The 26,341-nt window shown below is 56.0% G+C and overlaps 1 protein-coding gene across 1 annotated transcript in view; it reads right to left on the bottom strand.

Annotated features, from left to right (window-relative positions):
- FBLN1 (fibulin 1) overlaps positions 1 to 22,444 on the bottom strand; it is an 82,877-nt gene extending 60,433 nt beyond the window's left edge. Inside the window, exons 1-2 of the mRNA XM_021687810.1 lie at positions 22,272 to 22,444; positions 5,083 to 5,188 (exon numbers count right to left, since the gene is read on the bottom strand). Coding sequence (XP_021543485.1) covers positions 5,083 to 5,188; positions 22,272 to 22,347 — 182 coding nt within the window. The 5' untranslated portion in view covers positions 22,348 to 22,444. The remainder of the gene's footprint in view (positions 1 to 5,082; positions 5,189 to 22,271) is intronic.
- Positions 22,445 to 26,341: the final 3,897 nt, after the last annotated feature.

Genomic DNA, 26,341 nt, shown 5'->3' on the forward strand with positions numbered 1-26,341 from the left:
TGCACACACTCCACCCACTCGCTTGCACACACGTGCACACGCCAACTCACACTCACGCGCACACTCGCACGCACACACGCGCACTCACACGCACACGTACCCCGCCCACACTCGCATGCACACACGTGCACACGCCAACTCACACTCGCGCACACACGTGCACGCACACACACGCACTCACACGCACACACGTGCACACGCCAACTCACTCTCATGCACACACACGCGCACACTCGCACGTGCGCACACTCACGCACGCACTCGCTTGCACACACCCACACATGCTCACTCGCATGCACACACTCCACCTACTCGCTTGCACACACGTGCACACGCCAACTCACACGCGCACACGCGCACTCACACGCACAGTACCCCACCCACACTCGCTTGCACGCACGCATCTGCACACGCTCATTTGCACGCACATTCACCCCACCCGCACAGCCGCACGCACACAATAGCTGGCAGAAGGAAGGGGCTCCAGAACTGGAGAGCCTGAAAGCAGAGCAGCGTCTGGCGCTGGGCTCAGGAGACCCCGTTGTGCCGCCCGAGCCCGATTCAGCTCTCTGAGCTCTGAGCGTCGTCCTACAGAATGTTCCCGCCGAGTTGAAAAACCAGGCCGGCTGACTGCTGACTCTGGACCAGGCACCCTCATCCTTCACCACTCAGCTCTCTCTTCCAGACTCAGGAAATCACTCCAGAGAGGTGGAGGAGCTTGCCCACGGCCACAGGGCGTGGGACGGTGGAAATGGTGACGCCGGGCTGGGGCGTCCCATCTCCTGGCCCTGCTGGGGGCTCCGGGAAGAAGGTCCTCGGAAACCAGAGGGCACCCGTGCGTAAAGGCCTGTGTCGGCAGAAGAGCCAGCAGCAGCTGGAAGTGGTGCCTCAGCTCAGCGCAGGGAGGGCTGGCCTGAAGCGGGTGAGCGAGCAGGGGCTGTGTGTGAGTCACAGGTGTGGCTTCCCCCAAAATAACTTCCCCCGTGGCTTCAGCCAACCCCAGCAAGGGCCGGTGGAGCCGCCTGACCTGCGCCGGTCCGGAGAGAATGGGGCCTGCCGGGCCTCCTCTGCCTGCGGAGCAGCACCCCCAGCCCGTCCTTCCCCCCACCTCCACCCCGCGGGGCTGGAGCTCTCCGCACCTGGCTTCCCATGTGTTTCCTGAACCATCTGGAAGGATTTATCTATGCTTGTGATACTACACGTTTCACTCACACTTTCGGTGAATTTACAAATAATAGGGATTCCACTAGATTGTCAAGAACAGCAGCCAGATAGGCATCCATCTGTCCAGGCATTCAAGGATGTCGGCTGCACGGAAGACAGTGTTGGTGAGGAGGTGGATGGGAAGGTTTAGGCACTGCTGGTGGACTCGCAAATGCTGCAGCAGCCGTAGGTTAGCTCCTCGAAAATTAAATGTGCAACTACCGTATGATCCAGCGATCCCACTCGTGGGTATACACCCAAGAGAACCGAAGGCAGGGACTCAAGAAGATAAGTGCACACACACGTTCACGGCAGCATCATTCACAGCGGCCAAAGACGGAAGCAACCCCATGTCCACTGAGGAACGGCTGAGCAGAATGCGGTCCATCCGTACTGTGGCACATGATTCAGCCTCAACAAGGAAGGAAGGAGATCCCGCACCCGCTATGGGCACGGATGGACCTTTCCTTTCCCATGACACAGAGCACCTTCTCACAAACCATATAGTTACCTTATTGTTTGATCATCTGTATCCTTTACGGAAGATATTTTGCCTGTTCTGTTCACTGATTTATCCCCGTCTCATCGAGAACGGTGCCTGGCACCTCGCAGGCCCTCGGGGATGTTTGTGAGATTAAGAGATGAAGGTGTCTGGGTGTGACAGGTGTGATGAAAAACGTCAGTCTTAGGTCTGGGTCCAGTGCATATTCAAACTCCTCTGAGCGGTCCGTGGGCTTGATTCAGTCCAAGGTTTTAGTAAATTTAGATAATAAGGAACGTCGGTCCTTGGTTCAGGCTGGGGTGTGAGGTGATATGCGCCTGGGGGAAGCATCAGAGCTGCCGTCCCCTGACTGCCCCCAAATGTGTCTAGTTTAGAGTCTCTGGCAGAAGCTGAATGCACTTGGCTGCCCATGTGTGCAGAGAGGGCTCAGCTCCTCCCACCGTCCTCTGGGGTCGCCCCCTCCCCGCCCAGGGGAGCTGGCCGCACCCAAGTCTGCCCAGGAGGCTCACCTGCTGTGTTATTCCATCCCACCTTGAGTGACACCTCTCTTTGAGCCAACAGTCCAGGCTCGGCCTCTGATCTCTGCAGACTAGGTGGGGTTCAAACCCCAATGTTAACTGAGCAAAGGGGAAAATATGCAGGGGAGGTCTGGAGGGGGTAGCAGACCGTGACACAGTTAAAGCCAGTGAGCTCGATGGCTGACTATTCACCAAGAGGCCCCGGACACACACGCAGCCCGGCCTGTGAGTTCCCCAGGATGAGCCAACTAGCCTCCTGGGGCCTCCGTGAAACAGAAGTCTGGTCACTGCCAATCAGTGGCCCGTAGGTGGTGTCCCGGGAGTTCAATGACATGTTTTGAGGACACTGTAATGTGGAAATGCGCACCCCCCAACCAGAATTTCCGCAGGTCCCTGCGATGAAGTGAGCTCCACCAGCAATACGTGGGGGGGGTCAGGGGGAGCCGGGACTTGCAGCCACATTTCCCACAGAGAGAAGAAATTCCCGCTCAGCCGTTCAGATGATATTCCTGACGTTTCAGGATATCTCTTGAGGTCTGTTCGAGACTTACCCTTGACCAAAATGCAGGTCATAAACAAAAGCCTCTCGCATAGCTAAGAAGGTATATTTTCTACGTAATCTGGGGCCCAACTGGGGATTACAGATAACTCCAGAACTTATTAGAGACTTTGGTGGGTAGAAGTCACTAACAAATTTAGTAATGACTGAAATCCAAATTCACAAGTAGGGCCCAGCGACCTCTAGGTCTCTCTGACCCGAGTCCCTCCATCTGCACGTTGAGAGGTTTGGCTGGCTGATGCCTCACTTTGAAAGTCTTTGATTTCAAGAAGTATTGATCATAGTGGCTCCCTGTTATGGGTTGAACTGTGTCTCCCCCGCTCCAAAATTCTATGTTGACATCCTCAGCTCTTGTACCTCAAATGTGACTATATTCGGAGAGAGGGTCTTTAAAGGGGTAACTAAAGTTAAATGGTCATTGGGGTGGGCGCTAATCCATTACAACTGGGGTCTTTATAAGAAGAGGAGGTCAGCGGGCGCCTGGGTGGCTCAGTTGGTTAAGCGACTGCCTTCGGCTCAGGTCATGATCCTGGAGTCCCGGGATCGAGTCCCACATCAGGTTCCCTGCTCAGCAGGGAGTCTGCTTCTCCCTCTGACCCTCCTCCCTCTCATGCTCTCTGTCTCTCATTCTCTCTCTCGCAAATAAATAAAATCTTAAAAAAAAAAAAAAGAAGAAGAGGAGGTCAGGATAAGACGCACAGAGGGACGACCACGTGAGGACACGGGTTGAGGACAGCCGTCTGCACGCCCAGGACAGGGGCCTCAGGAGGAGCCAGCCCAGCCCACACCGTGATGCTGGACTTCTGGCCTCCGGAGCCGGGAGACCATAAACCTCTGTTCTTCAAGCCCCGGACGGTGGTGTTTGTGATGGCAGCCCGGGCAGACTCTGACATTCACACTGTCTGGCTTTGTGGTGCTGGTTTTTTCCCTCCCCTCTGTCATTTTCCCAACCCTGAAGGGATGTCATCATAATCCTCCTTTTCCACTTGGGGAAACTGAGGCTCTGAGCTGGCTCAGGTCACACAGCCAGAAATCCAGCCCTGGTCCATCCAGCTTCCCCCGGCCAGGCTACTTGTCGTGGACACAGTCTGCAAACAGAACGTTCGGTGCTGACCACCCAGCTTGGCTCCGGCCCCTCTGAGGTTTCTAGCCCTGAGCCACACTCGGGAGCCAAACTCTCGGCTCTCACTCCTCAGATGCCCCGCAAATCCTGACTGCGGGGCCTCCCAGTCAATTCCAACAGCCAAGCATCCTGTTTTCTCTTCCTTTGTTTGGTCTATAATGCTTTTGACTTTTCAAGAATTTCCTAAATCGAGATTTACATCGCCCGGCCGCGTTGGCAGACTACACGCGATGCTTGCTGCCAACATAAATGCAAAAGTCCAGAACGAGACGAGCGAGCCTTCCCTGCACATTCTTTCCATGGCCGCTCTCCGCCCAGCTGCCCACAGCCCGAGTGTGGCTCAGCTCAGACCCGGACGGGAGGCAGAGCAGACTAAGGGAGGGAAAGTCGCCTCCGCGACACTTGCTCTCTTGGGCAAGCAGATCTGGGTTCACATCCGAACGCCGTCCCCTACCAGCTGTGTGTACGGGGGAAAGCTCAGGTTCCTCATCTGTGAACCGGGATTAGTAACAGTTAAATGGGGTCACGTGCTACAATGCAAAGGCACAGAGGACGTGCTTCCCACAGACTTGCTACTATTTTTACTATTACTTTTACGGTGACGATCAACATTATAGATCTTGGTCATTTTCTCTAAGCGTGTATCCTCCCAGAAGTTGGAAGGACCTGGGGTTGGTTTAAGGGAAGAAGAACAGCGGATCCAGGTGTCGGCTACCGCATAAGGGGGAACAGCCATCTGGGGGAGCTCTGCTCCAGACTGGCCCGTCTGCATTCTCGGGGTCTGAAGGCAGCCCACACGTCGCCTCGCCGGTCACGTCACCACACCCGACCCCACAACAGACCCCTTTTTGTTAGGAGGAGCCTGACGTGGCCACAGTGCCCAGCGGCGGCAGAGAGAGCAGCAAACCCGGGTCTCCCTGCTCTGCAGCCCGGGGAAGGGGAGAGATGCCCCGGGCATCCCAGGGCGGCCCAGGAATGGTGAGCTCAGTCCCGTACGGGGACGTGGGAGCGCAAAGGAAGGAGGCCGGGGTGAGCCACCACACCTCCCGCAGCCTGCGTAGACGTGGGCCTGTGCGCCAGGCTCTGCCAGGGGTCCTGGCTCATGCTGTTCCTTCCTCCCCGGCGTTCTGCTAAAGGAACACCATTCTGGGAGAGCGGTGGCCATTGGCACACATACCTGCATTCCTTGGATTCCGAGGCATAAGGCAGAGAGCAGTCCTTGTGTTGTGTGGCCATGCTGTGTCCGTCCGCACAGCAAGCCTCCATGAGGGTGTCCGCGGCCACTGTGCAGGGAGAGAGCAGGGTGCCTGGTCAGGGAGCGACTCCCCGCTAGCCCACGGGAGCTGCCCTCTGACATGCAGCCCCCCTCCCAGTTCCTCGGGCCCCCACTACAAGTCAGGCCGGTCTGAACGGGCACGCACACATCCGTGAGTCACTCCACAAACGTGAACGGAAAACCCGCCGGGTCCTGGGCTGCAACGCACACCCGCTCCTTTCTAGAAAGGCCTGATGTCTGAACTATCACCTTCCCAATCCAGTTCTTATGGGGTTGCAGCTCAGCCCCCGGGATCCATGCTCACGCAGGCTGATTCCCTGTCCAGCCACGCGCCAGAAACTCAGACGGGGACCCTGCCCAGACAGGTTGGGAGGGCAGCTACGGCAGGAACGGGGCACGAGCCAGCTGCCGTCCAGCCCAAAGGCGAGGGGGTTCAGGCACTGCCAACCTGACTCTCAGAGGGTCAGAAATGGGGGCGGCCCGGAGGTTCCCAGCAGGGCTGACACCAGACGCTGGGACAATCCGGGAAGGCTCCCCGCCGAGGAGAGATCCCCCTGGCCAGCAGGGAGCGTGCACCAAGGGGGAGGTGCAGCAGAAGCAAGACTCGGGGGACAGAATGGAAATGGAGTCCGCATCGCCACAAGCCCCCTCGGTGACAAGAGCCCACGTTTCTAGACCAACTTTTGGGAGCTACAGCTATGTTCTCTGCTGTAATTTCTCTAAGCTCCTTGTTAGCGAGGTGTCAGTCCTCATCATACAGTGGCCAACAGTTCCTGCCCTCGATCTGCGCAAGACCGCATCCTCGCCCACAAGGAGGACAGCAGAAGGGCTCATGTGGGTCAAGCAGCCGGCCGCGCACGCCCTCACAGCTGGACAATGGCCCTCCAGTCCCCAGCCTGGCTCTCTCAGCCTCACCCCAAACTGCTGCCCGGATGAGCCCCACACCTGGCGGGAAGGAGAGGGTCCCAGTGTGCCCAAGGGAGGAGCAGCTGGGTACAGAGGTGCCCCCAGCACAAGGGGACTCGCGTGGCCAGAGCATTAGCCCTGACGGCCTCCGCAGTCTGGGTGGAAGGCCACACTGTGGCAGGATGTGGCAAGATTGGGTTTTAAAAACACCACGTTTTCTTACTGATGGCTTTCCAGCACCCAATGGGGTAAATCCTGCTGGGCTCGGCAGAATTTCTTGGCACCATCGGCCATGGGTGTTTGGTCTGGGCTCATTATTCTTCCAAGGCTGGGCCCTCGAGGTGGCCCCAGAAGGGAGGCTCACTCTCGGGCTTAGCACGAGGCCACGACTTCCTAAAACGCCAGCCCTGACAACCTGCAGTCAACCGTCACAAGCATCTCTGCAGTCCGACCGGGTGTGGGACACGCAGCCCTTGAACACCCAGTGGGCAGAAGCTACCACTGCCCACCAAGAGTAATCGCTTCCAGAAGGACGCTGGGACAGTTCGTGCTTGGCCGGCCTTTCCACATGGCCAGGAGGAAGAGGGGTGTCACTTGGAGCCAAGTGAGCACCACCCCTTCCCCGGGGCTCCCGGGGATCTCTGAGCCACTCCCCCCAATGAGAGATGTGCCCTGGCCTGTTCTCACCCTCACAGGGCGAAGAGTGACAGACACCCAGTCTGCTGCCACCTAGCCATTCGGCCCCTCCCCAGCTCAGCTGTCACCCCTCCTCATTCCCCGACAATGCCATCTGGTGAACATGGGAGATTCACCGTGGGGCCAGGGCTCGGATAAAACTGCCTGGCGTCACGGGCCTCCCAGCACCAAAACAGGACCTCTGTCCCGAGGGGAAGCCACAGAGTTACGGGGACAACGTCGAACGTTCCCATTCACGCACCCCCTCGCTCATTCCTTCATTCTTACCCTGAATTTAGGAAAAGCATTCGCGAAACAGAGAACCTTATCTGTTGGAGATAAAATACGGCCTGCGGTTCACCCCGGGATGAGTGTGACCCAGCCGGGAGGCTGATCTCCCCCACGCCGCCAAGCCCAACTCCCCATCCGCCCCGGCTCCAGCTGCGCCCGCCCAGCCCTCCCGCCCACAGTCTCACCCCTCGGGCTTCTCACAGCCTCTCGGGTCTCCAGTGGCGGCCTGCCCCCCACCCAACAGGGCCCCCCACTCCCGCAGCCTGCCTGGCCCGGGGGCCCCTCTGCTCGCACACCACAGCCTGCACGTGGAGCGCAGCTCCCTGCTTCCTAATATTCTGACGGCCTCACCCTCCCACCCACAGTTTTCTTGTGAGCTGGCCTATCTCTTGTCCTTACGCTCCTCTGCACAAGGCAGCTACAGAGCTGATCAGAGCCTGAGCTCTGGGCTCACAGCTCCAGTCCCGGCTCCAGCTCTTTCTTGCTCTGTGACCCTGGGCAGGCTGCTTCACCTCTCTGAGCCACAGCTTCCTCGACGGTAAAATGGGGCTCGAAGTACCTTCGCAGAGTTGCTGAGCAGATGGATATAGCTTCTAAAGTTCTGAGCAACACAAGGGAGCTCTCAGTGGACAGCGCTTGATTATGTGTTAAAGGAACAAAGGAGATTGCTTGCTGCGCGTGGCCCATGAGAAATGGGGAACCATGGCCCCGGGTTGGTGTGCAGAAGCCCCCCGGGGATGAGCAGCAGCCCCAAAGCCTCCTTCACCCCTGAGAAAAGCAAGTACGAGGGAAACTCGGACTCCCACGACCAGCTCAGTGGGGTGAGCACTTTGTGCCCTGAGCCATGGAAACATTTGGAAATGATTCTCTCTGGGGAACCTGAGCACTTTGAACCTTGCTCTCAGCAGGACAATAACACGTTAAGTTCTTTCCTCAATCCAGAAATTTTGGAATGTCCCTGGAATGCTCCAAGCAGCCAGAGAGCTGGAACTCGTGCAAAACAGAGCCGTCTGAGGGCCAGGGCTGGGTGGGATCAGCATGCAGCCCCCTGGGAGCCACAGGGACGTTCCCACACAGCCCCATCAGATGCGCGATGGAGAGCCCCCCAGGGACCATGGCCAGGCCGGACGGTGACAAGGCCGAGGTGTGGGGAACAGACCCGGGCATTACTGTCCTCATTGTAACAAGCATCCTTGACATGTGATGAGCTTCTTTCATTCACCATCTTTTTTTTTTTTTTTAAGATTTTATTTATTTATTTGAGAGAGAGAATGAGATAGAGCATGAGAGTGGGGAGGGTCAGAGGGAGAAGCAGACTCCCTGCTGAGCAGGGAGCCAGATGCGGGACTCGATCCTGGGACTCCAGGATCATGACCTGAGCCGAAGGCAGTCGCTTAACCAACTGAGCCACCCAGGCGCCCCTCATTCACCATCTTTTGCCCCCTCAACCCCATACCTTCCTGGTTATGCCCAGGGTGCATGGCGTCACACTGTTGAGTAGAAGAGGCATCTTTTCCAACCATTCCCCCTCTCTTGGCCCCTCGGTCACTTCCTATATTTTATTCTCAAGGGATGAACAGCTCTGGATTGAACATCTCTATTCATACACCGTCATTCCGAAAGTCCTGAGCATTTGCTTAGGCAGCCGAAGGAGAGGAGCTGGATCAAAGGGAAGACATTCTCGAGACTCTCCAAATGAACAGCGGACTGCTAGCCCAAGAGGCGTCCCTGCTCACACAGCCCTGCCGACCCTGCAGCTGGGGCAAGGTGACCAGGGACGTGTGTCGAGCCAGCACCTGTGGCCGACGGGCCTGCTGGAGGTGGCCTGACTGGCCGCAGCTCATGGGCTTCTGGTCAAGGCGGAGGCATGGACCTGGGGATGAGCTGAGAGCCCCAGCTGCAAGTCAGAGGGACCTGAGGAAGAACGCCAGCCCCTGTGTTTATCACGCTCCTCCAGAGAGCAGCAGGGCAGAGGGGAGGATGGGGTCAGCTTTGGGCAGACCTGGGTTTGAGCCCCTGGCCCATGCTCTGCGGCTCACCATCCCGGGGCAAATTCCTGAAGCTGTCTGCACCTCGGATCCGTGTCCCAATCTGTGAAATGGGGCTCGGCCCACCGAATCACAGGATTCCTGCGGGCGCCCGGCACACGGAAGGCAGCCAGGGATCTTCCTACTCCCGTTCCTGCTCCATCCCCATTCGCCACTCTCTTTAAACCATATGCCATAAGTAACGGGCAACCAAACTGTGGTTTGTAGGTCTGGAATTAGTGGTTGTAGGTCTGGAACCTGGACTTCAAACGTAATTACAAACGGAAGAAGCCAAATGGAGTTAAGTCCCCAAATAGTGATGTGAACATAAACGCTAAGGTGTCCTCGTCCCCACCGGGACCATGCCTTGCCCTCCCGAAACCCCTGGCTGGCCAGCTCTGCACAGGTATCACTCCAAATCCCTGATGCTTTCTTGCCAACCTCTCATCCCACTGCTCCTTGGCCTGGGCTCTGGCCCCTCCAGGCTCTGGTCCTTCTCTGGCCAGCACTGTCACCTGCTCACCTCCGGTCACTACCCAGTTCCGTCGAATACTCCTCAGCACCAGCCTCCCGAGCATCACTGCCATGGCTCAGTGAGTGCTCCTCACTGAGTGCTCACCACGTGCCAGGCACTGCACCAGCACTTACTTGGTTCTCACAAGAACCCAGAGAGGCCAGTTCACGATGCTCCCCATTTTGCACATAAGAAAATTCCAGCTGCGAGAGTTTAAGGGACTAGCTCAAGGTCACACAGCCTGAGAGGTCAGCCAGTGAGCGGCAGAGCCAGGCGTCGGGCTTGGTTCTGACAGCCTCCAAAGCTGGTCTAGTCTGCCTCCTGGTGAATTAGAAACTCCTTTGGGGCAGGGATGGTATCTTTCTCCTCTCAGTGACTCTGAAGCACCCGCCCATGCCCAGCACAAACAGTGAGGCTCAGTGTTAGTTCAACAGGAAAGATTGGCGACAGGCATCTTAACCAGGGGCCTGAACTGCAAGGCTGTCCTTGGAGTGTAGGGTTTGCTGCAAACACGCCTCATCACGGGGAGGGAATGACCCCCAAGGAACAATATGTGATTGGAGTCGACTACCCCGAAGAGCAGGGCTGCTTAGAATTTCCGCAAGAGCCCGGACCATGCTGGGGCACGGGTCTGAGACTCCAGAAACTGCCACTTGCTTGGCCTTAGAGACAGTTACCCCCAACCCATCAGAGCTGTGGAGAAAGGAGGAGTCTCATGGAGAGAGGGGAACGCCCTGCAGAATTCTCTGGAGTCCTGGCGCAAGATGTCAACAGAGATAACCGTCGGCAGTAGGTCGGTCTTTAACAGATTCGTGCATCCCGTCCGAGAAAAGGTCTGTTATTAACTTATGTTCTGAAACAACCACAGCAAAAAAAGCTGCCCAGCCCTTCCCAAGCGTTTCCTTTCCACGGGGCGGGACCAGGCTCTCAATGCTACTCCCACCCCTGGACACACCTCTTCCAAGACACATGCCAACTCGATAGGGGCACAGAGCTGTCTTTGCTGTTTTCATACTTGTCCCCTTTGGAGTAAGCAAGCTTTACTCTGGTGATGAAAATCACATTAGGCCAGAAAGGAGGCACAGTGACCCAGGGAAAGAGTGCGACATAGGGAGGCTGGGCTGGCGTCCCCACCTTGTCTCCCTGATGTTTACCAAGGGAGGTGCGGTCACTATCAATGTTTGCTGTAACCTGGACAGAGAGTATGAAAACCACCACCTACTGTGTTCAGAGGCTAGAGACCCCAACCTGCTGTTCTACTAAAACCATTACTCACCCTCTCCCGTTCCTGTAGAATAATGGCTATGCATGCATCCCTTGGGTTAAAATTAACTTAAACTTCCCCACAGTTGTTTAAAAGCTGAGCACCTAATACTGAACTAAATGTTTTGTTTAAAATTTTGTTGTTGGGATGCCTGGGTGGCTCAGTGGGTTAAGTGTCTGCCTTGGGCTCAGGTCATGATCCTGGAGTCCTGAGATCCAGCTGCACGTCAGGCTCCCTGCTCAGCGGGGAGTCTGCTTCTCCCTCTGCCCCTCTACCCCCACTCATGCTCTCTTTCTCTCTCAAATAAATAAATAAAATCTTAAAAAAAAAATAAAATAAAATTTTGTCGTTGAAGACATCATGCTCAGTGAAATAAGCCAGTCACAAAAGGATCAACCCTGTGTGATTCCAGGTCCCTAGAGAAGCCACAGCCAGAGATGGAAAGTAGATGGTGGGCGCCAGGAGCTGCGGGAGGGGGAGATGGGGAGCTGTTCCCTGGACACAGAGCTTCAGTTTCGGGAGATGAAAACATTCTGGAGACGGACAGGGGTGGTGGTTGTACAACCACAGGAATGTACGAAATGCCACTGAACGGTGCACTTAAAAATGGTTAAAATGGCTAATTTTATGTTATGCATATTTCACCACGATTAAAAAAATACATTTTAAAAAACTAAGTGTTTGCATGCCGTTTTGTACTGCTCTTCGCTCAGAAAAGGCCTAGATGTTCTGCTGATGATCTCACCTGCTGTTCTCAATCAATGTTTTAATGCACGATCACGCATACCGTAGAGAGGATTAATTTGGTAAACTATTTCAGAGCGCCCCCCCCCCATAGCAGTTTGGTTGTGACTGCAGTGTTTTACATAAGCAAGCTAGGTGACCTCCAAGGCGACAGGTAAAATGTTATGGAACGAAGTAAAGCAGAGGGCAGCACTCACTCCCAAGCCCAAGGAGGAGCCTAGGGCAGGCTCTCAGGAGGTGACAAGGAGGCCAGGCTTCTGGAATCGCTTCCCCAACCACACACAGTAAGAATTCAGTGTTGTCAGTGGAAGGGAAAGCGAGAGGGGGCTCCCAGGCAGTGGCTTCACTCCGACACAGGACACACAGCTGGGCTGCGGGGCTGGGAGGGGCGCAGGGGGGAGGGAGCAAGAAAACAAGTGACACCTCCCACTGGACACCACATCTCACTGGTTCCACCAAGGATTTCACTGCAGTCGACAGTGTCGGATCAACCGGGCCAACCGGCAGCCACACTGGCTGGAAGCCCTTCCAGAAGGACATCAGTTCACAGAAATCCCATGCAGAGACCCCAGCACATCTGAACGGCCCTCGGCAACATGGAGCAAATGAGGCCACTACTGCTTCTTCTACCCCTCACTCCTGGGAGCCATGCCAATATTGATGACGTTACTTCAGGTGACCCCACGCTGGACGCCCACCCATGCCCGTTGCAGGGCTGTAGGTGCTCTTAAGAGAGAAGTGGTCTGCAGTCTCTCAGATCACTTCCCTCGCTTCTGAGCAGAAGCTTCGATCGAGCACAGTTTTCATCTCTGGTTCCTGTAATCGGACTGTAAATTGGATCCACAAAGCATTGCACTAAATATAAACGAAGAATAAACTCTCTTGCAAGATCTTGTTAGCCTTGGACGTGGACCTTCCAAGGGAAGGTGACAGACATGTGAGTTAAAACCGCCCAGGCCCCGGACCTGCCTCCACCTCACTGAGCCTCCCTTTCTCCATCTGTCAAATGGGGTGGTAACTGGGTAGGGCGGGGAAGATCGATGTGATCATCCAGGCAAAATGCTTAAATTGGCGGCCAGCCACAGAAAGAATCTTCAAAATGGAATCGTCACAGAAGTTACCGCACCGCTATGGGGAGGGCATTCCTCTTGAAGGGAATCACACGCTCCCCAAGACTCACACATCGCCACGTGGCCAACACCCCCCCACCTCCCTCCGGGAAAGAGGCACACCTTCCAGACGTAACTGGCGAGCATGTGGACAGAGAAGGCCTGGTTCACGGGCATCGGATACCATTTGTCACCTGAGACAGTGGCTAAAACGAAATTTCTTCCAGGTGAGTTATGCGGTCATAAAGACTACAGCGCGGATTGAGTCGTAGTGGTTTTGATGGACAAAGGCACGCCACGTGTTGGGAGCCACACCGAGGCTCACGGTCTAAAGCTGCACACATTCTCATCGAGGGGTAAACATACAGACACATGTTCTTTCTAACACCACAGACGCCAGCTGGCAGTTGGAGGGGCTCTACTGCTCTTTGGGTAGAAGCTTCCAGAATGTCAGCCCGCCACCCGTCATCATCACAGGGGCTCTGGGCAATGTCTGACTGGCCTGTGAGCAGGTTAGCAGCAAGCCAAGTTGCTTGGTGCGCCACATTGTGGTGGGACAGGCCCAGGGCTGGAGCTCCAGAGGCCCAGCGTCTGCTTACGGCTCCGCCATCGAGGGTCCTTCCACCCGGAGCAAGGCCAGGCCTCAGTCTCCTCATCTGTAAACTGGGTGGAGAAGTTGGCCTGGAGTCAAGCGAAGGCTTGCCAAACCCCACCGTGTGTATGGACACTGGTCTGACAAAATTCCCATTGGATTGCAACAAAATGAACGAGAAAGGAAATGGCCAAGGGAGGTTTCCCACAAGTCAGCCTGATCCTGCTTAAAAGGCTTTCTCTTACTCTGAGACCCTGCCCGTCCAAACACCCTGCATGTACAGGAAATGGTGAGAGAGGAGGTGGTGAGCGGTTGGATCTCTGCTTTATATGTCAAATAAAAAATTGACAAGCTCTGTGCATAAATGAGAAGGGGGGGAAGGTGTGTCACCAGAAGCTAGCTAGCAAGTCAATTTTCTTGGTTTCCTCGTACAAGCTCAAAGCCGCAGGGGGCCTTGGGTGTTTCAGAATGGGAATGGGATCCTGGTGTGTCCTGTGGGCCCCCTGAACTTGCCACCCCGCAAAGCTCATGCTTCATCTGCTCCCCAGCAACTGGCTAAAGCTGTAGCCAAAGTTGGAGGGGGCCCCCGTGGTGTCCAGGACCCACATCACCAGGAAGCCTGAAATGCAATGAGACACCAACGGGAAATTGTGACCAAACAGAACCCTGCAAGACTCAGCCCACCCCTGCCAGGGCCCCTCGCCTCCTGAAGCTGGGGAGCCAGCAGGAGTCCAGCCCAGGCCCCAACCCTTGGCCACGGCTCTCATGCTGTCCTAAGTCCGTCCTCTGTGCATCCAAAAAGCCCCTCTGTGGCTGGCTCGGTGCGTAGAGCACGCGATTCTTGATCTCGGGGTTGTGACTTCAAGCCGCTCGTTGGGTGGAGAAATTACTCAAAAATAAAATCGTAAAAAAAAAAAAATCCCTCTTACAACACTTCCATGTGCAGTCTCTGGCTTGGGGCAAGGGATCCAGAGGTGAAACAGTAGGACCTGGTCCTCAAGGGGATAGCCCAGGGAGACACCAGGCAATTGTCACTGGGGTCTGGTGTGCCGGACCTCCACACCCCTTGCGGGTCGTAAGGATAAGGGCAGCTGACCTCCCCAGGATGAAGTGGGGTTTGCCGGAGTTTGCTCTCAGGGCTCACACAAGAGCCGCAGGTGACTCAAACTGCCACACACCAGCACCTGCCACGAGAGACAGGGGTCTGGGGCAGAGAACCACCTGGCCGGAGGCAGCAAGACACAAGGACCAGAAGGCACATCTCTGGGAAGGAGAGGAGAAGCGTCTCCCAGGAGACTCCCCAGCAATCTCCAGTCTCCTCCCTACAGCATCCCACCCTGCGGGACCCATCTCCCCCCGTTTCCCTCTGAACTCTCTGACCACCTGTCATGTGTCCCCTGCACCTGGCCTTTAGAAGCTGGAGCTGGGTGGTCCTGGGTCCACTCCCTTCCTAGGACTGGCTCATTCACACCCACATCAGTTCAAAGGTCCTTTCCTCCAGAAGTCTTCCCTTACCCCCTCAACACACACACACATACACACACACACACACTCCATGGTCTCTTTGCACCCTGAACTTCCCGGCACCGAGCACAAATAATTAACTGCGTGTGTACTTAGCACCCGAGGGACTGGGACAAGCTCTGCACCCTGCCCCAGGCCGGCCTCAGAGCAGGCACTCAATAAATTCCTGGGAAAGAACCAATGGACAAATGATCTCATGGGATCCTAGCAACTCTAGGAAACAGGGGCTCAGGGAGAGATTAAGCAAGCTGCCCCAGGCCACAGAGCAAACACAGAGGTGGCCTTGGAGTCTGGCTCGGACTCGAAAGCTCACCACCCGCCCTGTCACATGCCGAAGGAAACTGGCTTCCTCCTGAAGCTGGACTTAACAAAATCAAGACTTTTCAGTCAGAAAGATAAATGAGGCGGGGCTGTGTCCTGCTTAAGAACATAATCTGAGGGGCGCCTGGGTGGCTCCGTCGGTCGGGTCCTGGGATTGAGCCCCACGTCGGGCTCCTGGCTCAGCAGGGGGGCCTGCTTCTCCCTCTCCCTCTGCTTCTGCCCCTGCTCGTGCTCTCTCTCTCTCACACACATAAATAAATAAAATCCTAAAAAAAAAAAAAAAATACAGTTTGAGAGCCATGCTTCCAGGTTTCAGTCCAGGTGGACCCACTTAGCAGCTGTGTGCCCTCAGTCACACCACTTGGCCTCTCTGAGCCTTGGTGTCTTCACACCCTCCTTCATGGATAATGGGGGATAATAACGGGAGTGGGGTTGCAGAGAGAAGCCTTATGTCAAAATCAGAAGCATATGTAGGCAGCAAAACTTACAGTACATTTTACTCCAGCAGGTGACATGATCCAAAAGGAAAAACAGGCTCAAGAAAAATACCCCATTAGAAAAAAAACACACAGGTCCCTCCCATCTCAAAACCAGTCCTGGCAATGTCCCAGCTACCACCCAGGGTTCTGGGAAGTCCCCGAGCGGGCACGATACCTTGGAGCTTCTCCCTCCTCAAAGTGCCTGGGAGGCTCAGTCCTGTGGCCCCTCGTCCCCCCCTCGCCATCTCCCCAGCCCATCTCCTGCAGCCTCATCCTATGGGCCGAGACTCCCGTATTTCTGCCTGCAGCCTGGTCTTGCCTCCAACCCCAGGCTCCACCAGATGCCCAGCAGGAAGCTTACGGGGTCCACTAGGAACCTGGACTCTTCTACTGCCCCTCGGCCCCACTCCATCCAGCCTTCTCCAGCTCAGTCATTAGCAATCACCATCCATCCAGCTGCTTGCACCACAATAACGGGGTCAGCCTGAATTATTCCTTCTCCCTCACCTTCTCTCTCCCATCCCAGGGCAAGTCCTGGCCACTCGAGCTCCCAGACACCCTAGATCTATCCACCTCCCAGTGGCCCCCTGATTACCACTCTGCCCAGGGCACCTTGAGCCCTGGACCCTGCAGAAACCTCCACGCTGGCTTATTCTGCCTCCTCTCGTCTGCCCACAGTCCATTCACCATGCAGCAGTCCAGAGTGGCTTCTAGAAACCTGAGTCAAATAAAGTCACTCCTCTGCTTAAAATCTCCAGCGGCTTCCCAGTGCACTCTGGATAAAACCCACAGTCTGCACCCTAATTTTTAAGGCCCTCCTGGCTCAGCCGCCCTCTGCAGTACCCTGTGTCTCCCCTCTACTCTTCCCCAGAGGTACACACTTCCCTCCGGTGCTTCCAAAACACCCGGTCCCCCCTGGGGCCTGGAGCCAGCTGCTTCATTTGTCCAAAAGCTCTTCTCACGTCACAGATGGCTCCTCGCCACTCACACCTCAGCTAGGTGTCACCCCCCCTCCACCCACTTGAGAGGCGCCCTTGTCTGCTGTCCCCGTCATGGCACGTCATGGTCATTGTGGCATTGATTCCTACCGATACATCCTTGTGAGGGCATCTACTAGTATATGTAGTGGCTTGAACAGTGGCCCCTAAAAAGATACATCCACGTCCTGACACCGGAATGTGGCCTTGTTTGGAATAAGGGTCTTTGCAGGTATAATTAGGGATCTCAAGATGAGATCCTCCTGGATCATCTGGGTGAGCCCTAAATCCCATGACAAGGGTCCTTAGAAGAGACACAGAGAGGAAGAAAAAGCCACATGAAGACAGAGGCAGCCACGAGCCCAGGAGCTGGGAGAGGTGAGGACGGATCCTCCCCGAGAGCCTTCGCAGGGAGCAAAGCCCTGCAAGACACCGTGCCATCGGACTTGCGGCCTCCGGGATGGTGAGAATAGAGACCTGTTGTATTAAGCTGCTCGGTTTGCAGTAATCTGATTCGGAGCCACAGGAGACCCATGCAGCACACAAGCTCCATGAGGCAGGGGCCTCGTCTGTCCCGTGTCCCGGGGGCCCTGCACTTGCCGAGTACAGGGATGACACGCTGACAGATGTTGGCGGCGTGATGATTAGCTCCTCTGAGGCCAGGCCAGGCTCATAACGGAGGCTCGGGAAACGTTTGCTAACTGGAACTGAGAAACAGCCGATAAATGACACTGCGGATCACTACTTCCTCCTTCTGGGCCTCAGTTTCCCCACCTATACAAAGACTGGATCAGCTGATCTATGGTTTCCATGTCCCGATAGATAAACTATGTCTTCCCAAATTCACCTCAAGTGCCCATCATAAAACCCGTCCGGGGCCCCACCGGACCCCAAGGCTGGTTCTTTGGTTCTTATATCCTTGCTACGTCTGGGAGGTGTAGGGACCCCAGAGGGTCCAGGCCCCCCTCTGTGTGGTGTCCCCTCTGAGTGGCCTGAAGCCAGCAGTGCAGGTAACAACACACATCAGAGACCCCCCACATGGAGAAAAAAAGGTTAGGAAGTCAGGATGGGCGGGAACCCAGTGTCCCCAGTCCCGGTGCTGGTCATGTCAGCACAGCTCTCTGGCAGGATCACTTGGCAAGGCCGGGGGCCGATCAGGCAGGAATATGACCTAAACAATTTCCAGGGCTGTCTTTTCCAGATGCTGGGCCCGCCCTGTTGTGTCTGGAACCCAGGACCCAGGCCAAGAACATTTTCCTTTACAAAGGTGCCAGGAAAGGGGCGACTTTCTACCCTGCGGACAGTTCTAGACCTCGCCATTGTCCTATGGCCAGAGGCAGCCGTCCCTGAGTGCACCACCTCGCCCTGCAGCAGGAGGAGCACTGCCAACGTAGGTTCCTGGGGGGCTCCCGAGCCCCACCCCCAGATGGCAGCAAGGAGGGCCTGGTTTGGGCCACACCCAAGGGAGAGGCAGGTCCGAGGCCAGACCCTGGGCTGGGTGCCCGAGCAAACAGCCCTCCACCACCACCGCCACTGCCTCCCAGGACAGGACGGGCTTGTCCGCAGATCTGAAACAAGAGAGGTGCCATCACCTGGGGGATCCTACCAAGCCAGCCACGAGCCCCTCAAGGGTTCTGTGGTCCCCCATGAATGGGAAACACCTGTTCTTCCTCAGGACCCCCTCACATGCGCAGCAGTTGTCTATGGGGCTTAAGTCCTGTCCAACCTGCTTTTATTTCCCCTCATTAGGTTTAAGGCAAGACAGCCAAGCGGTCAGGAGCCTGGCCCTCGACTCACCACTGTGTATCCCAGACAAGTTACTTAACTGCTCTGGGCCTTCGTTTATACATCTATAAAATGAAAATAAGGACAGTCCCTTCTTCATAGAATTGTTGAGAGGATTAAATTAGGGACTACATATAAAATATGTCAATTATTAAAATTTCCTAGGGCAGAGTGTGTTCTCATTCCATACTTAAGGAAAAGGAGAGAGAGTATGGGATTGGTCACATTCAGAACTGGGACCAGTCTCCTCACCTCCTTTGAGTGCTGGCCCCCACCTGCTGATAACGTGCAGGCAGCTGGAGCAACACACACCTGACTCCCTCCTGACTCAGAGCCTGCTGAGGACCAGCCTGAGGGCTAAGGGAGGCAGCCCCAGGGGAAGAGCACTGGTCTGCAGCACCCAGCCTCTGGTCCTGCCCTGCCCGCTGCGACTTCATCAGCCTCCCTGCCACACCCCCTCCTCGCCAAGCTCCCTCCAGGCTCAAGGGTCTCCGATCCTAGGAAAGTTGAGAGAATGGGTGTCCCCGTTTGGTTAGGTGGCCACACGTGAGGTCATTACCAGGACACTGGAACCACACAGAGCCTGAACAAGCTTTTATGAATCAAATTGTTATAATGCAATGTTTTGCAAAGGAGTCTTTTATTGGATAAAATATACCGGCAAGACGACCGTGCGTGCTAGCAGACCTGTGTTCGTAAAACTATATCTGCAAGGCTGTCCCACTCACTGCCCCCGATGCTCAGAGCCCTGCTTTCAAAGGAACAGGAGGGAAGAGGACACATGTCCACGTTCTCTCTCGCCTTCTGGGCTCTTGCCTATGCTGTTCCCTCTGCCCGGAGCACCGTCCTCCCAGCCACCCTCCCCAGAAACCCAGCAGCGCCTGCTGTATTTGCCAGTCTACGGGCTGCATCGTTCGTCCTCGGGGACGTCGTCCCTCACTCTCCGCCTGTGGGCTTGCTTTGTAACGGTCTGTCCACTCGTCTGGCTCTCCTGGGGGGTGGGAGCCCCACAGGCAGAAGGGCCCGCCCTCGCCTCTTCCTTGCCGTACCCCCACGATTTAGAGCAGCATCCGGCACAGAGCAGATATCTAGTGTGTAGATGACTGGGGAGGCCAGCGACGCCCCTCCGCATGACCTTTCCCAACACGGCTTTGGCTCTGGACAGCTGCGGGTTCTGAGGCCCTCCTGGGGAAATTAGTAGGACTTTCAGAGCACTCTCGGGGAAAAGGACCCTGTCTTACCCTAAGGGAGGGGGCCACACAAATAATAGGTCATACTAATCCAGCTGCCTTGGCAGGCGTGGCCCCATGTCTTCCCGCCCCAGACCCCAAGGCACGCTAAGAAGTCGGTTTCTGCTATCTTCATTTTACAAATGAGAAAACCACCAACCCATCCTGTGGGCTTTTCCAGCCGGATACAGGCAAAGTTGTTTTCCCGTCCCACAAAAGCTCGTGGCAGCCCGCTGGGACCCCAAGATGAGTGAGCCATGCTGTCCCTTCTCCCCCGCCCCCACACGCCACAGTCCAGCAGGGGTGGCAAATGGAGCCCTGAGCTGGGGGGCCTCAGGCAGAGCCAGGAGAAGGTGTCACCCCAAGCCGGGGGCCCCACAGGAGGCGCCGCGGCACTGCCCCCCACCCCGGGGCACCCCGAGCCTCATCTTCATGCATCCAATTCCCTCCAGCAGCCCCCCCCCACCCCCCTGCCTGGGAAAGTTCCAGCAGCAGTGCAGGCCACGTGCTTCCAAGCCAAGCCCTCTCCCTCTCCCGTCTTTGTTCTCCCTCCCAGAGACTTGCTCTGTAATCAGTCGGCAACGCTGCCCACAGGAGCCAGAGGCCAAGAAAGTTTGGAGAAAGCAGTTGCCTTTCCCCAGTGCCCTCCTCCTCTCCACTCCTGCCCACCCCGCTCTCAGTAAAGCCCAACAGGACAGACGGTGGCTCGGCTCTGTCCCCTGGCACAGAAGGTCAGCGCCCTCCTGCACTGCTGTGGCCAGGCCAAACTAGTCGCAGCAGATTAGTGAAAGGGCCCACCACTGGATGGCCTTTCCCAGCGTCACTTCTAAATTACGTTTCCTGGTGCGCCCCCCCCTCCCCGGCCCTCCAGAGGGTGGTCCTGTGCCACCTCAGGGAACCTGACAGCCCCCAAGCTTGCAGCCGCAGACACAAACCAGGGAGCTCCAGCTCCCTCCCCCCAGACCACACCAAACTTGCTGAAACTCAAAAGAGGGCCGCCCCAAAAGAAACAGAAGGCCATGCCAACCGGGGTACGCAATGAGCAGGTCTCCTTTATCACATCCGCTTGAAGTCAGGGCCTCCTCGATGAAGACGATGTGAGCCCCTCCAGCCTGACCCTCACAGTAATGGAGGAGTGGGTACTCAGCCTCGGGAGAGTTCACCCATGCCTTCTGTCTGGGCCTGCCTCAGTTACCCCATTTGTAAAATACACAGGGGGCCCTGGGGCCCTTTCTATTCCAACAAGAGTCTTGTGTGGCCTCCAATCAGAGCCCCCCCCCCCATCCCCGGGTTTTCACTCCAGCCACCAGTCACCTTCTGATGAATGCCCGTCTTCCCTCTGCCTGCCTGAGCCGCTCCTGCCCCAGCACCATCTCTTCCAACAAGCCTCCGGTGAGCCCCTGGGGGGACCAGGATGGCTCTCGCTGCCAACCCCAAGCCCTGTGCCTCGCATGACATCTCCCCCCACGAGATGCCCCCCAGCACACGCCCGAGACAGAGCCAGAGGCCCAGGATCTGCTGCAGCCAGTGAGCAAGCCAAGAAACCTCCGCAGAGATCTGCCTTCTGCCCCCAACCTCTCCCAGGTGACCTTTTGACCAAAGAGGAGGGTGGTCATCTGAAAGTTGAAAAGAAACTAAACTAAGCCAGAGATAAAGCATCTAGGATTCTGAGGGTGGTCAGGGCTCTTGTCTGGGCCTGGCCCCAGGAAGAACAAAGCCTCCAGGCAGGCAGGCCTGACTAATGACTCATGAGTCATGGGTCAGCAGAGAGGTCAGAGGCCAGGGCTCTGCTCACCCGCAACTGCTCTAATCCACAGGGTCTAATGCTTCCCCGCGCACCCCCCACCCCAACCCAGGAGTTAGGCCTTGAGAATTAAGGGAGAAAGAAGGGCCATCCCCGAGCTGTCAGTCCTGGGCCGAGTGCTCTGGCCCAGGGGTCTGCCAGGAGAGACACATCCCCCTTGCCACAGGGTGGGTGGGTGTGGAAGTGGCCTGTCCCCAGCCCAGGCTGAGTATGTGGCCTGGCTGAGCCTCTGTCTTGGGACCCTCTATATCCCAGGAGGGCAGACAGAGGTTTCCCCATACACGGCTATCTCCTTAAAAAATCTATCTCCAGACCGCTCCCTTCCTTTCTGATTTTTCAAATCCACCCCCTAACCCATGAGTGGCTTTGTCTCCTGGACAAAGTACTGTCCCCAGTCTCAGTCTTCTCACCAACAACCTGGGTACAACAGCCCCTACCAAGAGGTGGAGGTGGGGGCAGTGGGAACAGATGGGTGCTCTGGATGCAGAGCAGGGCACCCAGGGGCTCAGCAACCATCAGCTAGGGCTTCATCACTAACCTCCCAACCTTGGCCCCCGTGGGAAGATGGGTGGGCCCCAGGGTGGGCAGCAGGAGGGTGCGGGTGACCGTGGGGGCGGGGAGGAGGAAAAATCTTCTTTAAAACAAGTGCCCCAGGTCTTCGAGGTGATTAGGACCAGGGCCAGGGGTGGGGTGAGGGGAGGGCACGGCCACAGCGCACAGGACCCCAGGGCCGCCGCGGGGGCGCAGCACCCAGACTCCCGCTACGCCTACAGCTCCAGGACTTCCGAGGAGTGCGGGGCTGGGAGGGGAGCCACCAGAGCGGGGGCCGTGGACTTGGGGCGCCCCTACCTTGGGCCCCCAGCAGCGCGAGGCCGCCGAGCAGCAGCAGCGACAGCGGGACCCTCCTCGGCGCGGGGCGCTCCATGGGGCCGGCGGGTGGCGGGTGGCGGGCGGCGGGCGGCGGGCGGACAAAGGCGCGGGGCGCGGGCTGCGGCTCCTGGGTTCCACGCTCCGGCGGAGCCTCCGCAGCCAACGCTGGGCCCGGGCTGCGCCGTTCAATTATCCCGCCCCGGAGGGGGGCGCGGCGGAGGCGGGGCCGCGGGGCGCGCGGTGCCCTCCCTCCTGGGCCGCCCCCCGCCTGAGGCCCGCGCACCCTGGCCTCAAGGCGGCGCGGGCCCACGGCCCCGGGCGGGAGCGGGGACCCCAAATCTCTCCCAGGTGGGGGCCGAGAAGGGGGGGCGCATTCGGGCGGGGGCACCCCCACCCGCTGCCGCCCTCCCCCTCCCCCCAGGCGCCCGTGAAACCCGATCCCTTCCCCACCCGCCGGCCCGAGGGGCGGGCTGGGTATCAAAGGTTAGCTCCGCCCGACTCCGCGGAAAGGGCTGGGGACCGGGACCAAGGTAGAGAGGGGTCCCGAAGGGTCGTAGGCACCTTCGGGGGAGAGGGGGGGAGACAGGGCGGTGCCCTTCCGAGGCGGGGGGGGGCTCCCTGCAGGACTTGGCCCGCGAGCAAAGCCCCGCACCCACTGTCAGATCGTTTCCCGCCTTCGGCCGCCCTGCACCCACGCACCATCCTGGGGCCTGCAAGTCCCTGGCCGTCCCAGCTGTGTCCTGGCACCTGGCGCTGCCCTCAGGAGACTGCCAGTCAGGCGAGACAAACTCCAACCAACATCCCAACTCCCCGGGAATCTGTTGAACCCAGGACCCCGAAGCGCAGAGGAGGAGATTCGTTTTGCCGAGAGGGAGCAGCCCCTGAGCTGGGCCTGCAGGAATTAACCTCTTTGTGCGGGAATTCATGGCTGCAACCAGACAGTGGTTACTGAAGGTGAATTAGTCTGTTGGAACCATAAATACATTTGTTTTAAACGGGGGGGGGGACCCCAAACTAGTGCAGGCGAAGGTGCGGAGGATGAGAGGAAACCCGAAAGAACACCATTCAGTATGGACCCCCTGATGCGCCGTGCCACTCCCACGTTCACACCCAGCAAAAACGCACACACGTGTAAGCGTGCACTGCAAGCCAGGTACTAGGGTGTTGATAACAGCACTCTTTCTAGTAGCTTCTAATTAGGAACTGCCGGACATCACCAGCATAGAATGAAAACATCCTGGGGCAGAAGCCACACCTCTCCGAAAAGTGGGTGCTGCAGGATTCCCTCTATGCGAAGGACAAGAACAGCTTAGAAGTCAGGAGAGTGATAGTCCTTGGGGAGCACAAGGGAGTTTTTTCTGGGGGGCTGGTTGGGATCTGGTTTTTAAATCTGGATATTGGTTACAAGGTTGGGTTCCCTATGTGAAAATGTATCCAACTGTTCAATTATGCTATGTGCCCTTTTCTAAACAAACGTTAGATTCGGAAATAAAAAACAAAAAGACAAAAAACTCATGTCTTCACAGGATGCCTCCTAAGGTGGAGGTTTGCAGAGAGTCTAGGAATGCTCGTGAAAGGGGGTCACTTGCTAATTCCTAGGCTAAGGACGCCTCCCGAAAGAGGGGGCTTGGGATTGGCCCTTGACAGATGAGCAGAGGGTACAAAGGGTTCCCTGCCCTGGGCAGCTAGGGAAGATTATCTGGTCCACTTCACTGGGTGGTGGGGGGTGTCCGCAAGAGGCAGACACCTGTTGGCACTTGGATGGGCGTGGGTGGGGAGCTCTGAGCTGGAGACAGACTGAAGACTTGTGCTTAGGTATTGTTTTTGTTTTTTAAGCCATGGGAGAATAAGGGGGCCCTGCAGAGAGTTTATGGCCCAGAGTAGGTGTGGTATGTGCGGTGCATATTACACGCCTGCACATTATTTTGTTACTTCAACAGCCATGGAAGGTCTTAGTGCTCCCATTCTGCAAATGAAGAAACCGAGGCTCAGAGAGGCAAGGTCACTGGCCAAATGCTCACAACTAGGTGATTGACGGTGCTAGGGTTTGAAACCAGGCCGGCTGAGTCCCAGTCCTGGGCTCATCTGAGAGTGAATACTATGAATGCTGTACACACGTTTGCTTCACCACTCCCCGGGGACTGGACATTTAGGGCATTTAAATTGGGGGGCCGGGGGAGGGGTGTTTAATAAATCATGCTGCAGTGAAACCTGCATGTTCTAGGCTCAGCATCTAGCGTAGAAGAGGATACCTTAGAAGAGCAATTCTGCACCCAGAAATGGACTGATTTACTCATGTGTCTGGAGAGGGACACGGCCAAGCCCAGAGTCTCTCCACTACTGCCCCGCACTGAGTAACATCTTTGTTTAATTTGGGCCAGGTCCACAGGCAAAAGCAACGGGCGTCTCACTGTTTCAGTGCATCATCAATCATCATCTGATGTATCACCACAGAATTTGAACAAGTTTCAGGGGCTTATTAGCCATTTGTATTTCTTTTCTTTGCGACTTCTTTCATAACCTTTACTCATTTATTTTTATAATAAAAAATTGTTTATTATAGTGAATGATTGAGAAAAAATGCAGTGTCTAATAGCCTATCTATAGTGTATATGATTAGATTCAACTATACCAATATTCTGTGGTTCAAGGGAATATTGTACCATTGCGGAAAAGGCTGAATAGGATGCCTAAGTAGAAATAGGATCTTTGTGAACTAATATTATGTAAAAACAACAAAAAACAAAACAAAACAAAAACAACAAAAAACAAAATTGAGTATGAGTGTATAGGTCCACCCTGCAATTACAACCCTAGAAAGCTATTTTTATGTAGCTAGAGATCAAAAGGGAACTAAAAGAAATAGGATATTGTGTTTACTAGTGAAAATTTTGTTGTTGTTATTATTATTATTATTTTTTTTTAGGAAACAGTTGCGACAGAAAGGAGTAATTGTACCAGAAACCTGGAGTGGTATAATCCCTATACCTAAACTTGACTGAGTTTCTGGGCAACCAAAGTAAAAATAATTTTTTTTTTAAAGATTTTATTTATTTTTTGACAGAGAGAGAGACAGCGAGAGAGGGAAGTAAAAATAATTTTTTTTGAGCACTTAAATAATCCCTGTTTTCTGACCAAAGAGCATGCATCCTTTCATCAGGAGAGACCAGCTTCTTCTGGCACTAAGTTCTAACCATTTTCCCTCTGGGTCCTTATGTAAGAGTCAAGAAACTTGAGGAGTGGCACATTGCATGTTGCATGTCATTTGCAGAAGATGGGACTGGTCTTCAGAGAGGTTCCACCAGAGGATTAGGGACCAGGGAGGCCCCCCCACCATCTGACCCCCAGGTCCAGGGAAAGACGACACCCCACCCCCCCGCCCCAATTCTGCTCCAAGCAGGAAGCCATCTGTCATGTCCCACTGTGACAGTCCAGCTTTCTCCCATCTCAGAGGAGCCGAGCCACTCACTGCTCCCCACCCCCCATAACAAATAGCTCTCCGTTTGTTTGAAAGATCATTGTTGGCACACGTGGACTGTTTTTCTCCAAGTCAGAAAACAAATGGCTTTGGCGCTGCCCAAACTCTGGAGGACAAGCCTCCTGTGGTTCTTGTATGTGCTCCCCACCCTAAAGGCAGTGGCTGCCCTGACCCCCCCACCCTTCCAGGCGCCACCCGGCCCTGCATCCCTAGCTCACGGCTCCCAGAGCACCCAAGCACCCCCCTCCCTTCCTGCCTCTTTGCTCAGCCGGCTCCTTCTGTCCTTCAGGCATCTGCTAAGATGTCACTTGGCAGAGGTCTTTCGCTGCCCCTGGTGCTAACCCGAGTGCCCGGGGCCCCATGCTGCACAGTTCCATCCCCTTCACGACAATTTCCCTCTTCATACTCCTTTACTTCTTTGTTAATGTGTTGGTTTTCTCTCTGGCCACTAGCCTGTGAGCTCCCTGAGGGCAGGGATGGGGTCGGCACATCAGTGCACAAGAAGTCCTTGCTGAGCACATCAGCAGAGAAAGCCGCCTTCCTAGCAGCTGGCCGTGCCATGTGGTAAGAA

Source organism: Neomonachus schauinslandi, chromosome 5 (assembly GCF_002201575.2).
Source record: "Neomonachus schauinslandi chromosome 5, ASM220157v2, whole genome shotgun sequence".
Lineage (NCBI taxonomy): Eukaryota > Metazoa > Chordata > Mammalia > Carnivora > Phocidae > Neomonachus > Neomonachus schauinslandi.